This window comes from Vombatus ursinus, unplaced genomic scaffold (assembly GCF_900497805.2).
Source record: "Vombatus ursinus unplaced genomic scaffold, bare-nosed wombat genome assembly UNPS02005236.1, whole genome shotgun sequence".
NCBI classification, from domain to species: domain Eukaryota; kingdom Metazoa; phylum Chordata; class Mammalia; order Diprotodontia; family Vombatidae; genus Vombatus; species Vombatus ursinus.
This window is the reverse complement of record NW_020945014.1, coordinates 3,561,388-3,573,788: the sequence shown is the minus strand read 5'-3', so window position 1 is coordinate 3,573,788 and position 12,401 is coordinate 3,561,388. Positions and strand designations below refer to the sequence as shown.

Here is a 12,401-nt window from a genome sequence, read left to right as displayed (position 1 = left end):
GCAAAAAAAAAAAAAAACGAGAGTGAGAGAAAGAGGTTAATGACTTGCCCAGGATCACACAGTTAGTAAGTGTCTGAGGCCTGATTTGAACTCAGGTCTTCTTGACTCCAGGCCCAACTCTCTCTTTACTACATTACTTGGGTGCCAGGAAGAAGAGAAAAAAAGTCAGTAAAACCAACCAACCAAAACAAAATCTAAAAAGATTGAAAGTATGTGCAATGTTCCACACTTGTGGACTTCTTGCTTCTGCAAAGGAGTAAGGAGAAGAATAGAAGCCGTGTCTGTTAATGGATCCCAAGCATTAGCTTTTTCAGTCCCCACATCACTCTCTTGATTCGTCTTGAGCCTACAATTCACCAAAATCCTTGAATCTTTTTCAGACAAAATTTACCAGTGTTTTTGCTCACGATGACCCTGTGAGTTCAATAGTATAAATATTTCCGTTAAGAAAAGAGACTTAACAGAGTTAAAAGGACTTGCCCATGGCTATTAATTAATATGAGAGATGGCATCAAACCTGGGCCACCTAAGTCTGGTCTGGTGTTTTTTTTTTTTTTTTAAACAACCTCTTATGAATTTCTTCTCTTTGGGTATCTGTGGGTAAAGGCTAGATGACTCCTTGTTACTGATGCTCTAAGGGGCATTCCTTCTCAGGTGCCAGTTAGAGTAGATGGCTCTTCTTACCCGGAGATGCTTTTAGCTGTTTCAGCCTTGGACACAAGACTCTTCAACTCCAGTGACTGCAGAAGACAAGATGCGCCTACTTCTGAGCGTGTGTGAGAGTGTGTGAGAGAAGCTGCCCTGCTGGTGGCTATGTTGCTCCCATTCCCATGTTTGGGCTATCCAGGTACGCTTAAATTTCTGAATTGATCTTGCCTATTCTCTGGCCCACCCACCCAGGACTGGCCTTTTGATGATGGAGCTCCCCCTCCTGGCAAGATCGTGGAAGACTGGCTCAATCTGCTGAAAACCAAATTTTTTGAAGACCCTGGCAGTTGTGTTGCTGTCCACTGCGTGGCTGGCCTGGGGCGGTGAGTCCTAGGGGCCCCAGAGAGGGAGAGTGTCGAGGGACCCCACCACTGCTGCCCCACTGGGAGGCATTAGGCTAGGTGGGAGGAAAGGCACATCTAATCTCTTTCTCTTCCTCCCATTTTGAGGATATCACTTTGGTGCGTATGGTGGTATAATTACTAGAAAGGATTTAGAGTCAGGTGACCTCAGTTTGTATCTTAATTCTCCCTTTTGTTAGCAATAAGCCATTTGGGTCTCTTTGGGTCATCTTTAAAATCAGGGGTTTGGACCCTGAGGTCCCTTCCAACTCTGATCCAGTTTGGGATCTGATGATCTTTTCACTCAGCCAAAGGCGGGGGAAAACAAATGAATGTTGTAGTTAGAAAAGATTCAGTACCCATTGTGTTTTGGGCCCTGTTCTCTGTGGACTAGAGTTAAGGAGGGTGGGGCAAGAATCCAAGATGTATAAGATACCAGTCCTTTCCCTCGTGGATCTGACAATACTGTAGTGGAGATGAGACATAGGCCTAAGAAGAGATAACTGTATTAGGGCACTATATGATAACCTCCTAATACAAAATACAACACTGTGTCTCAGTACAAAATGAGGCTATCCTTGTCCTACATGCTTTGCCCTGATCACACCACATACGAAATAATTGTGTTTTCTTCTGATGCCACGTTTCTGATGCCATTGATAAGCTGGAACGTGTCCAGAGAAGGCAACCAGGACCGATGGAGGACTAGAGAGCATAGCATCTGAAGATCAGCAGAAGGAACCAGGGATGTTTAATTTGACGAAGGGACTTATGGGACACAGGATCTTTGCTTTCCTGTATCTGAAGGGCTGTCATGTGGAAGAGGGGTTAGATTTGTTTTGCCAGCACTCTAGTTGACAGAACCAAGAACAGTTGTGGAACAGAAGATTTCAGGGCAGTACAAGCAAGACTTTACTAACAGACATGCCCCAAAGTGGAAGTAGTGAGTTCCCTTTCTTTGGAGAGCTTTGAGTGGAGGATAGAGTCCCATTTGGCAAGAATCCTGTAGAAAAGGTTCTTTCTTGACATTTAGAGAGTCTCTTCTCATTTAGAAATCCTCTGATTCTATGAATGATATAGATGCTCCCGATTGTAGGTACTCAGAAAAGGGAGAGATCAGAGTCAGCTGGGTGGGCAGTTAAGACTCTTCTCTAGTTAAGACTAGAGAATGTGGGCTCAGAGCTGCTGCTTCAAGAATTAGAGCCAGATTCATGTGAACAGAAAACAAGGGAGGAAGGTAAAGGGCAAGGGAGGAGGCAAATCTACTTACTGAAAAAACTGTATTATTAAAGTCTCCAGGGAAATCCTGCAGTGAGGAAACTCATCTGGGCATCTGACCTGACTCCCTCCTCTTTCATCTGAAGGAAGGAATCGTCTTTGTGCCCACCTACCACTGTGTCCAAACACTTGGCCTTCCCCAGTCTATAGTAGCTATCCTTCTGTCTCCATGCTCAGCTGTATTTGAGTAATAACAATGCATCACTGTAGACTCCTTACTGTTTATAAAGTGGTCTTTTTCGCCATGTCTCTGGAAGGTAGTTAGTCCAAGAATTATTGTCTTCATATGCTGGTGGAGAAACTGAGGTTCACAGTGGAGGGTGATACCATTTGTAAGAGTTGGTATTGGGATACAACGGAGGCCTCTTGACTACAAAGTTTAGGTCTACTACAACATATGAGCTTTTGGTTAGATTGGCTCAGTTGAGAGGGAGAGGGTTGGAGGACTGTCCATCACCTTTGGCAGTAACTCCCACCTCCCTGTCCATCTCCTAGGGCTCCTGTCCTTGTCGCTCTGGCCCTGATTGAGAGTGGGATGAAGTATGAAGATGCCATCCAGTTCATTCGACAGTAAGTGCCCAGAAAGTTTTTTCTTTCTTTCTTTTTTTTTTTTTTGGTGAGGGAAGGGTCCCCCTTTCTGTCATAGGAGTCAGGTCCACAAGGTAGTTAGGTAATTTCCAACCCCCCTTCCCCCCTTAGCACCTCCGAACACACAGTCCTGTGGGGAATGAATGTGGAGAAGACTTTTGCTCCAGGGATGAAGTATAAAAGATTGCAGCACTGCCTGGCCAGAGGAAAGGACTTTTTCCCCAGATAATTCCAGTCTCTCTACCTTGTTTGACCTTCATGGATTCCTGGCAGGTCATTATGGCCTTTTTGATCCATGGACAGTTACCACTCCCCATTTCATCAGTTTAAAAACAGCAACTACAATAAAAAACTGAGGCCTGAGGCCCAGAAAGATTCATTGACTTGCCAAAAGTCACGCAGCTAGCTTGGACCAGAGGGACAGGTCAAGAGCGTGGTGGCCATGGCTCCTAGCTTGTATTTTCACTGTATCACATAGCACATTGTAGTAATCTCTGTTCTCCATTCTATACAAGTGTCACAGTGGAAGTAGGAAGGGAGGAGTTGAGATAGAGCTTCAGGGTGGGGGGACAGGGAGAGGAAGAAGTCAGGCTAGGAGCCAAGGACATTGTGAAACCTGGTTCCAAGAATGACTCTGCTGTATGGCATTGAGCAAATGGCTCTTTCTCCCTGGGCTTTAGCATTTTATTGTTGCAAAGGTACATCCCTCCCTCCATAGCAATCAGTGACAGGTTGTTATTGTCACCCTTTACCATAGGCACAGAAATGAACTCTAGCCTAGAGGAAATTGGGCACCAGTCTCAATGAGAGATTTATTCCTTTCCCCAGTCTCCATCTCTCCAGATTCTATGTTTCCTATGGCTGTAGACTGTTCCATCTGAGGCTTTATTAAAGGAACCAGGAATATTTAGTCTTGAGAAGAGAAGATTTGGATCATTGGCCTCTTCAAGCATTTTAAGGGCTGACATGTGTGGGAGGAAAAGGACAGAACTAGACGTAATGAGTGGAAATTGCAAAGAAGATTTAGTCTGAGTATAAAGAAAAAAACTCTTCAATATTTCTAGCTGTCCAGAAGCCAAATAGGGGTAGCGGGTTGCCTCTCACTGACAGTCTTCTACTGGATACTGTTAGATTGCTTGCTCTCTCTGTCTCTCTTTCTCTCTGTCTATCCATCTGTCCATCTATCTGTGTGTCTTTCTCTGTCATCAGTCTCTATCATCTATGTCTGCCTATTTGTTCATCTGTCTCTTTCCATCTCTCCGTCTCTACCATCAAGTTCTATCATCTCTCTCTCTCTGTCTTTGTCTCTCCTTGTCTCTGTCTCTCTGTCTCTCTCTTCTCTCTGTCAGTCTTTCTTTCTCACTTGTTAGGAATGTTCTAGAAGGCATTCTTGTTCAGGGATGGGTTGGACCAGGTGACATATGAGGTCCCTTCTGACTCAGAGATTGGGTCACGTAGGTAAGCAGATTCTGGCGTAATTCAGACTCCATTGCTGTTTTGCTGCATGACATTAGAAATTCCACTTTTCCCTCTCTGGCCCTTAATTTCCTACTCTGAGAATATAGGGAGCATAACCCCTGCTGTCCTGACCTCACAGGCCTTTTGTAAGGATGAGATGAGGCTGTGTTTTATTTGAAAAGCTAACCAGGGTTCTGCCAATTTACATACAGACAGCGTTGCCAGGGCTGGTTTAGGAACGTAGCAACAGTTGCTCTGGGGATCCTTGGGGATTCTTGGGGACCCCAGGTGAGCTTTCCTGTGAAAACACTTGAGTGAAGATTAATTGGAGTCATAGAATATTGGAGCTGGAAGGAATCATGGAGGTCCCTCTAGTTCAACTCTCCTTTCTCCCTTCGCAATGCAGAGGGAGACTTTGCTAGAATAGTTTCAGTGGTATGAGGAATGGAGACATGAGAGGACCAGCTAAAGGAATGTTTACCCAGAAGACTTGAGTAGAATGACATGACAGTTTATTTCAAGCATTTGAAGGATTGTTACCTAGAAGAGGGAACAGAGGCTCCAGAGTTATTGGTAACACTAGCAGCATTAGAGTGGGGCAGTGTGAGAGGAGTTGTTGGGAGATAGGTTTAGGCTTTCCTGGTGGTTCTAGATGTCCCAGTCAGTCAATCCAGAAACACTTATTAAGCACCTATTCTGTGTCATTACTAAATCCTGGAGATGGGGGAGGGGAACACGAGGTGGTATAGGTGATATGATCTGCCTTGGGAAAGTAGTGAGTATAACCCCCTGAATTTCTTTTAGTGGAGTCCCAGATAACTACTTATCTGGGATTCGGCAAGGGAATTCCTGTTTGAGTATAGTTGGGATTAAATATCCCCTAAGGCCCATTCCTTCTAACTCATGGATTTGGTGATTCTGGGCCTAACCCAGGGACTGAAAGGGAACAAACTGAAGTAAATACCTTACAGATATTATCTCATTATCAGGGTGGAGCATTCCATTATTCAGCTGCTCTGGTTACTTTGAAAGTTCTGGCCATTCTTTAAGCTCCTTGAGGGGAGGCAGGGACTATTTTTTATCTAGACCCTATATTTCCTTGAAGCCTTCCACTGAGTTCTGTACACAGAAAGTGCTTTGATATGTGTCTCCAGTATTCTATTGAGCTGAGGTCTGGCTGCTTTTGAATCTTGAACTCCCATCCCTAGCCCCATTTTGGCCCTAACTCTACCCTCTGGGATGCCATAGGGTCCTTTAACCCTGTGATGGCCCTTCCCAGGATGAGAGGAGGGAGCATTGTGGTATAGTGGAAAAATCACTGGACTTGGTATCAGAAGACCTGGGTTCACATCCCAGTTCTGACATTTCCTAGTCAAGTCATGTGATTATGTGCTACTCATTTCTGTTCTCTGGGCCTCAGCCTTCTCTTCTTGTGAGTGATGAATAATGGTACTGTCTCCCTTATAGGAGGATTATTATGAGGAAAGCATGTATTAAAACTGAAGCCCTATGGAAACGTGGGTTGGTGTCATTATGATGCCCCTCCTTGGTATTCTCTTTACCAAATTAACCACTCTCAAGTCCTTCAGATGATCCAGGGGTGTTGTGTAGCCATCCCCTCCCCCTCTTCTGGTCTTCCTCTTCTGGTCATGCTATTCTATCACTGTCTTTCTAAACTCTGGTGCCCAGAACTGAGTCCAGTACTCCAAATGGAATCTGGTTAGTAAGCACCCAGGGGAAGACTATTGCCCACCTTGTTCTGGACGTGACTTCTTGTCTGGGCCAAGTTCACTTTCCTTCCCTGAATGGAACTAGAGGAAAGGGAACTGGGGGAAAGGGAATGGAGGAAGAGTGGAAAGTGGACTTAAAAATAAAATGAGAGAGCTGGAATAGACAATCTGAATCGTTCCTTCCCTCTCTAAAGCCTGTGGTCCCATTAGAGGCTGTGGGAATACTAGAGAGAGCTGGAAGAGCCTGGCTTCAAATCCCAGCTGACGTGGATTAGCTGTGTGACTTTGGACGTGTCATTTACTCGTCTGAGTATCAGTTTGCTGATCTATAAGAGTAGAGATAGTAAATATGATACTTTGCTTCCTGTTGCCCTCACTGGGTTGTTGTGGAGAAAGATTTGTGAACCCTAAAGAAATCTCAGTATAATTATTGTACTGTAACTTGGGACTGGGGCTTGATGGAGAAATCCTTATGGCCAGAGGGAAGGGTTGGGGTTGGGGAGCTGTTTTTCCCTTTCATCTCCCAGGAGAGAGCAGACCTCTTAAGCTAAACTGATTTCCAAACCCCGTTCCCTAAGTACTTCTCAAAGGTCCTTCTCCCTGGTGCTAAGAGGATCCTATGAAAAGATCTCCCCCTCTTTCCCCATGATTCTGAGGAGCCTCTGGGATTTGGGTTTGGCCATCTCTGTGGTGTCTTGGCTAGCCCCTGGGATCTTGTGTGCACTCTCCCAGAGGCTGACTTGTTTATGCTACAACAAGGTAGGCTGGCTCCCACAGGCCTCATCTAGTAGGGGTAGGTGGGAAGAACAGAGTACCTGTAGGCACTGAGTACTAGGAAAGCCCATGGGTCCAGGCTCCTAGTCTGCCTGGAGAGATGGCTTCTGTCATACACAAAACACCCGATGCTATGAGAATGATTCAAGGAGGCCTGTCACCAAATGTGAGGTGGCCTGGCACTTACTCTAAGGCCTGGCCTGGGGGAAGTTGGGGACAGAGGAGGCCAGGCTGGACCTGGTTAGTCACCAAAGGCTTCCTGGGGAAGAGTCAGGGTTTTGAGAAATGACCTACACTCAGCAGGATGCCCTGTAATATCCTGAAAGTAGAAAGAACAAAATCTTTTACCTCCAGTCTTGCATTATTTGTATTTACATTATTGGCCTGATATATTTTATTCCAACCTCTTAATTTTAATGGAGTAAATCCTTTTAAAGTATTAGATGTTTCCTGTAATCACCACATTCATAGAGTTTGTTATTTAATCCAGTCTGTAACTTTTTCTTTTGGAGGAGAGAATAATTCAGCCCATTCACATTTATGATAATAAATGATAAATTTGAAAAATATTATGGTCCATGTACCAAGAACAGTTTCATCTGGCCCTTAAAAAACACTAAAGAAAATTGAAAAATCAAAGAAAAAATTTCTGTTCTGCAGTCAGGTCAGAAGTTCAAATGATAATTGAGTTAAATTTTTAAAAAGCTACGTTTTTTTATCTGTTGAAGTCAATAAGTTTAAAAAAACTCTGGGATTTATAAAAGAAGGATGAAATGTACATAGAAACAAAGGCCTTTGCAGCAGTAACATCCACTCACAGTGCTTCATTGTGGGACAGAGGTGACCCTAAGCCAAAGGTCAGTCTAGTGGAGCCCAGACTCTGGTAGGTCAGCCTGAGTCAGGAGGGCTTCCAGCATGAGCCCAGGGACAGACTCTGTATTCTGTTCAAAAACTGGCCTTATCACTACAGGACTGGCCTTGGGGCAATGAATTCTTTAGCCACAGAAATTCTTAGAGAATGGGCTGCTATAGTGGAAGTAGAAGGAGGATGTGGATGAGGGAAATTAATAATGATAATGAAGGTGATGATAGCTACTGTTTTTAAAGCAAGATGCTTTACGTATGTTATTTGATTCTCACAACAACCCTGGGAAGTAGGTGCTGTTATTATCCCCATTTATAGATGAGGAAACTGAGTCCAGGAGAAGTTAAGTGGCTTGATTGGGGTCACACAGTAAGTGTCAGAGGCAGGATTTGAATTCAGGTTTTCCTGACTCCCAAGTCCTGGGCTCTGTTGATTTACTCTGCCACCCAGGCTGCCTCTAAATCTTGGAAATTTTGGGTCATTGAAATGTTAGAACAGAAACCCTGATTCCTGTTAGCAGGTCCAGGGCAGATATGTGGGAAATCGGTGGCTGATAGGCAGAGGCAGAGTAAAGGTAGGGCAAGTGTGCTGTTTCTGAGGAGGGGTTGGTGTAGTGAGGGAGGGGAACGGAAAGTTGTGTTACCTGTATGTGGAAATAGGTAAGCATGTTAGTCTGCATGTGTGAAAGGACATTCGTGGGGGGGGGCACACAGGAGTGCCTAGAGGTGCCTGCTTATGGTGCATTTGTGTAAGCATCTGCACATTTAGGCTTTGTATACATTTGCAGGAGACGGTGTAGGGAGCAGGAGTGCTAGTTTTAGAATCCAGACTTGAGTTCAGGTATCAGCGGCATTACAGCTATAGACAAGTCATTTTATCTCTCAGACTTTTTTGGTCTGTAAAATGGGGTGATAGTATTTTGCATTGCCTGCCTTACAAGGTGGTTGTGGTAAAAGCTATTTGTAAACTGTCTTGTGCTGTCGAAGCAGGAGTAATTGTGTGTGTGTGTGTGTGTGTTTGTATGTATGTAACTGTGGGATGAACACACATCCTGTCAAGGTTCTGAGATTTTCTCTGACACAGACACCAGCCCGTCAGCTATTTAGTAGATAAATTTGAGAGTTTCCTGGTGCTCAAGAGAGAGGAAGTGACTTACCCAGGGAGGGTCCCCCAGCCAGTAAGTGCCAGAGGCAGGGTTTCAGCCCAGGTCTCACGACCTGATTCCAAGTCCAGATGCTGCCTGCTTAGCTCTGCTGCCTCTTATTCATGCCAATGAACACAGTCATACATGCAGGAATCCCTGTATAGATGTCCATACAGTTAACGCACATGTACCGGTTCTTGCCTGTGTGTGTACACGTACGTATGTGTGTGCCCATTCATGTAGAGGCATGGCAGTAGTTGTAAGCCACAGATTGCCATAGCCCACACATGTAGGATTTGATCCCAGGCTCCTTCTCCTTAGGTCTAGTGTTCTTTCTACTTTAGGATACTGTCGTGCTGCCTCACGTACTAGATGTGTGTATTTCTACTTGAACGTGTGTAGGTCCATACATGCATGAAATCTGACTTGTGTAGGCGGCCACTCTACCTGCCATGCTCTTAGGCTGGCTTGACCACAGTCTAAGTGATGGGATTTTAGGGCTCTTAAGAAACCTTAGGGGGAATTGCATTTTACAGAGGAAGCAGGTGAGGTGCAGAGAGATGGAATGATCAGTCCAAAGTTGCACGAGTGCTAAGTTTCGGAGTGAGGATTTAGTCCCAGTGCTCTTTGCATAGTGGCCCACAGCTTCAATGGCCTGTGCAGAGAGGCTGGGCCTCAGCTCTCTGCACCCCTCACCCCGCAATCTGGACTGTTTGCCCATTCCAGAGGCTCTTGGTAGTGTCGTGATCTGAGCCCACCCTCAGATCCAAGCTGCTAGTTGCTCCTCTGGGACCAGGTGGATGAGGCCGGAAAACCCCACCCCCACTCCCACCCTCATTGCCCTCCTTGCAGGGCATGACTTACCCTTCCCGTTTATGTTCTCTTCCTCTCCTTTCCCGGTGCGCCCACCTTCTGCTCCAGATGGACTCTTCTCTAGTCTTCTCGCTGTTGTGCAATGCCAGGCTTGTTCCTGCCCTTATATGGGATCATAGGACTTAGAGCTGATCTAGTCCAGCCTCCTCATTATACAGAGGAGGAAACTGAGGCCAGAGGGATGCTATAACTTCTCCAAGGTCACCCCATCCCACCAGGATAGCTTAGCTGGCACCTGCTCTAAAAAGTTTTCCCTGATCCTTGTGGCCCGCAGTCACACCTCTCCCTTCTGGCCACAGTCCTGTTGTGATCTCCTGTTCTTTGAGCCCTGACTTCAAGCCAGGGCCTAAGCTCTTGTGGACTGGGCCCAGGGCTCCTCTTCCTCCTCCCTCCTTCCTCTGTGCCTCAAAGGCTACGTAGTTAAACGTGGGAATGAAGACCGTGCTGGTTAGTTTTGCTGGCTGACCCACTGGGTCCCTGTCCGTCCATCCGTCTTGTCCTTCTCTAGCTGACCTCGCTCCTCTCCTTTCCCTTTCTCCCCCCAGGAAGCGAAGGGGTGCCATCAACAGCAAACAACTCACGTACCTGGAAAAGTACCGGCCAAAGCAGAGACTCCGATTCAAAGACCCACACAACCACAAGAATAAATGCTGTATCATGTAACCTCGGCAGCCTCTCGCCAAGCACACACACACCTGCCCCCACAGACCGACTCGACTCTCTCTCTCTCTCTCTCTCTCTCTCTTTCTCTCTCTCTCTCTCTCTCTTTCTCTGTCTCTCTCTCTCTGTCTCTCTGTCTCTCTCTCTCTCTCTCTCTGTCTTCCTGTCTTTCTGTCTGTCTATCTCTCTCTCTCATATACACACACATACACACACAGCCTGCCCCTCACATGCAGGCTTGGATGGTTCAATGGCTGAAGATTTGGATAAAAGAGACACTGACAGATTTTTGTTCCTCTCCAATGAAGCATTCTCTTGTCTACTCTCTTGCTTGGCCTCTCTTCTCTCTGTCTCCCTGTCTTTGGCTTCTGACCCCTCCCATATCTTCTCTATAATCTCTTCCCTTCTCTCTTTCTTCCCCACTCTCTCCCTCCCTCTCTCCTGTGTCCTCCTCCTTAGCCTTCTTTCAACCATTGGCCTTCTCTGTTCTTCACTCTTCCCCACTTGTTTTCCTTCTGTCTTCTTTCTCCTCTTCCTTCTTCTCTTTCTCTTCCCCAATGTTCCGATCACTGTTTCTCTTTCTCTGTTTCTTGTCTCTTTCTCTCTGCCTTTGTTTCCCTCTGTCTCTGTCTCTCCTTCCTCTGAAATTATTTCTGCAGCCGCGGGGCAGGAAGCCCGTCCTGCTTCCAGCAGCCCCAGCCTGTCCCTCCCCTCTCTGCCCGAGGGACTCAGCCCAGTCTGGCAGCCTGCTTTTGGGGGTGTGCTTTTGTTTTCTTTTGGTTTGGTTGATTTTTTTTTTTAAGTTCACTTTTCACTCCTCCTCCACTCTCTCCCATCCAACCCTCCATCCTACCCCCACCTCAGCCTTTTGTCATCATCACCTTTAAATTATTGGACTTTTTGAGGCAAACCATTGTTCCGGAAACTGAAATGCAATAAAAGCCTAACCTGTGGCTGGGCTCTCTCTGCAGGAGGGTGAGGAAGCCCAGACAGTGCCAACCCAACCTGGTCTTGGCTTCCAGGCTGCATCCCCCCGTTCCCCCATGCCCATCCCCAAGACCCTAGGATTGGGAAACCCACTGGGGAGGTGGACATGGGGCTGTGCCTGCGTGCTGCCTTCCTGCTCAGCCTTCTGCCCTTGCTGGAGGCTGGGGGTGAGTCCCTTTTTGGGTGGGTTTAGCCGTCACTGCTTCTCTCCCACCCTTCCCTGAGTGTCTCTTCAAGTGTTAGCTAGCCAATGGCTCCCTAAGCACAAAAGGGTCCAGTCACTGGCATCACCTTGTGGTTGGGCCTGGCAATTGCATCTTCTGAAGGACAGGATAAAGGATGGTGGATGGCTATCTGGAAGGGACCTTGAAGGCCGTCTGGTCCAACCCCCTCATTTTACATATGAGGAAACTAAAGCCCAGGAAAGCACAGTGACTTGTTGTCCAAGGTCACGTATTCCATCTCTGCTCTTTTTGTCCGAGGCAAGGGGAATGGTGTACGCTGGACCAGAAGGGACCTCAGTGCTGTTTATAGTGGGGAAGTTTAGCAATAAACAATGGTGGAAGCCCACTCATGTCCAGGTGAAGTACAGGATGAGAGTTGGGGGAGAAAGGATGTTTGTGTAGAGGACAAGAGATGACTTCAGCCCTGAATTGACTCTTGCCCCAAATTAGGTCCTTGTTGAAAGTTGTATTGGCCCTTCCCTCTTGTCTTGTAGTGGAAAGAGCTGGGACTTAAAAGACCTGGGTTCCAAGTTCAGCTCTCCCACTGAATGTGTGACCTTGGGCAAGTAATTTCCCTGTTCTGGGACTCCTGTAAAATGAGAGGGGCTGAACTATAAAACTCCTATGGTCTCTTCCAGCTCCAAAATTTTGTGGTTTCCTCTAGGACCCCTCTAGATTTTTCATAGCCTAAGATCCCCTCTCTTGGCCTAGAATTATCTTTGAGGAAGGATTCGGTTTCCAGGCCTGGCCACAGGTTCACATGAATGAATG

General features: G+C 46.4%; 1 protein-coding gene across 4 annotated transcripts in view; it reads left to right on the top strand.

Annotated features, from left to right (window-relative positions):
• Positions 1-10,554, top strand: part of PTP4A3 (protein tyrosine phosphatase type IVA, member 3) — a 112,870-nt gene extending 102,316 nt beyond the window's left edge. For all 4 annotated transcript variants that reach the window (XM_027844979.1, XM_027844964.1, XM_027844970.1 and 1 more), the window contains 3 exons: positions 901-1,031; positions 2,823-2,897; positions 10,305-10,554. In XM_027844979.1, coding sequence (XP_027700780.1) covers positions 901-1,031; positions 2,823-2,897; positions 10,305-10,422 — 324 coding nt within the window. In that variant the 3' untranslated portion in view covers positions 10,423-10,554. The remainder of the gene's footprint in view (positions 1-900; positions 1,032-2,822; positions 2,898-10,304) is intronic.
• The last annotated feature ends 1,847 nt before the right edge of the window (positions 10,555-12,401 follow it).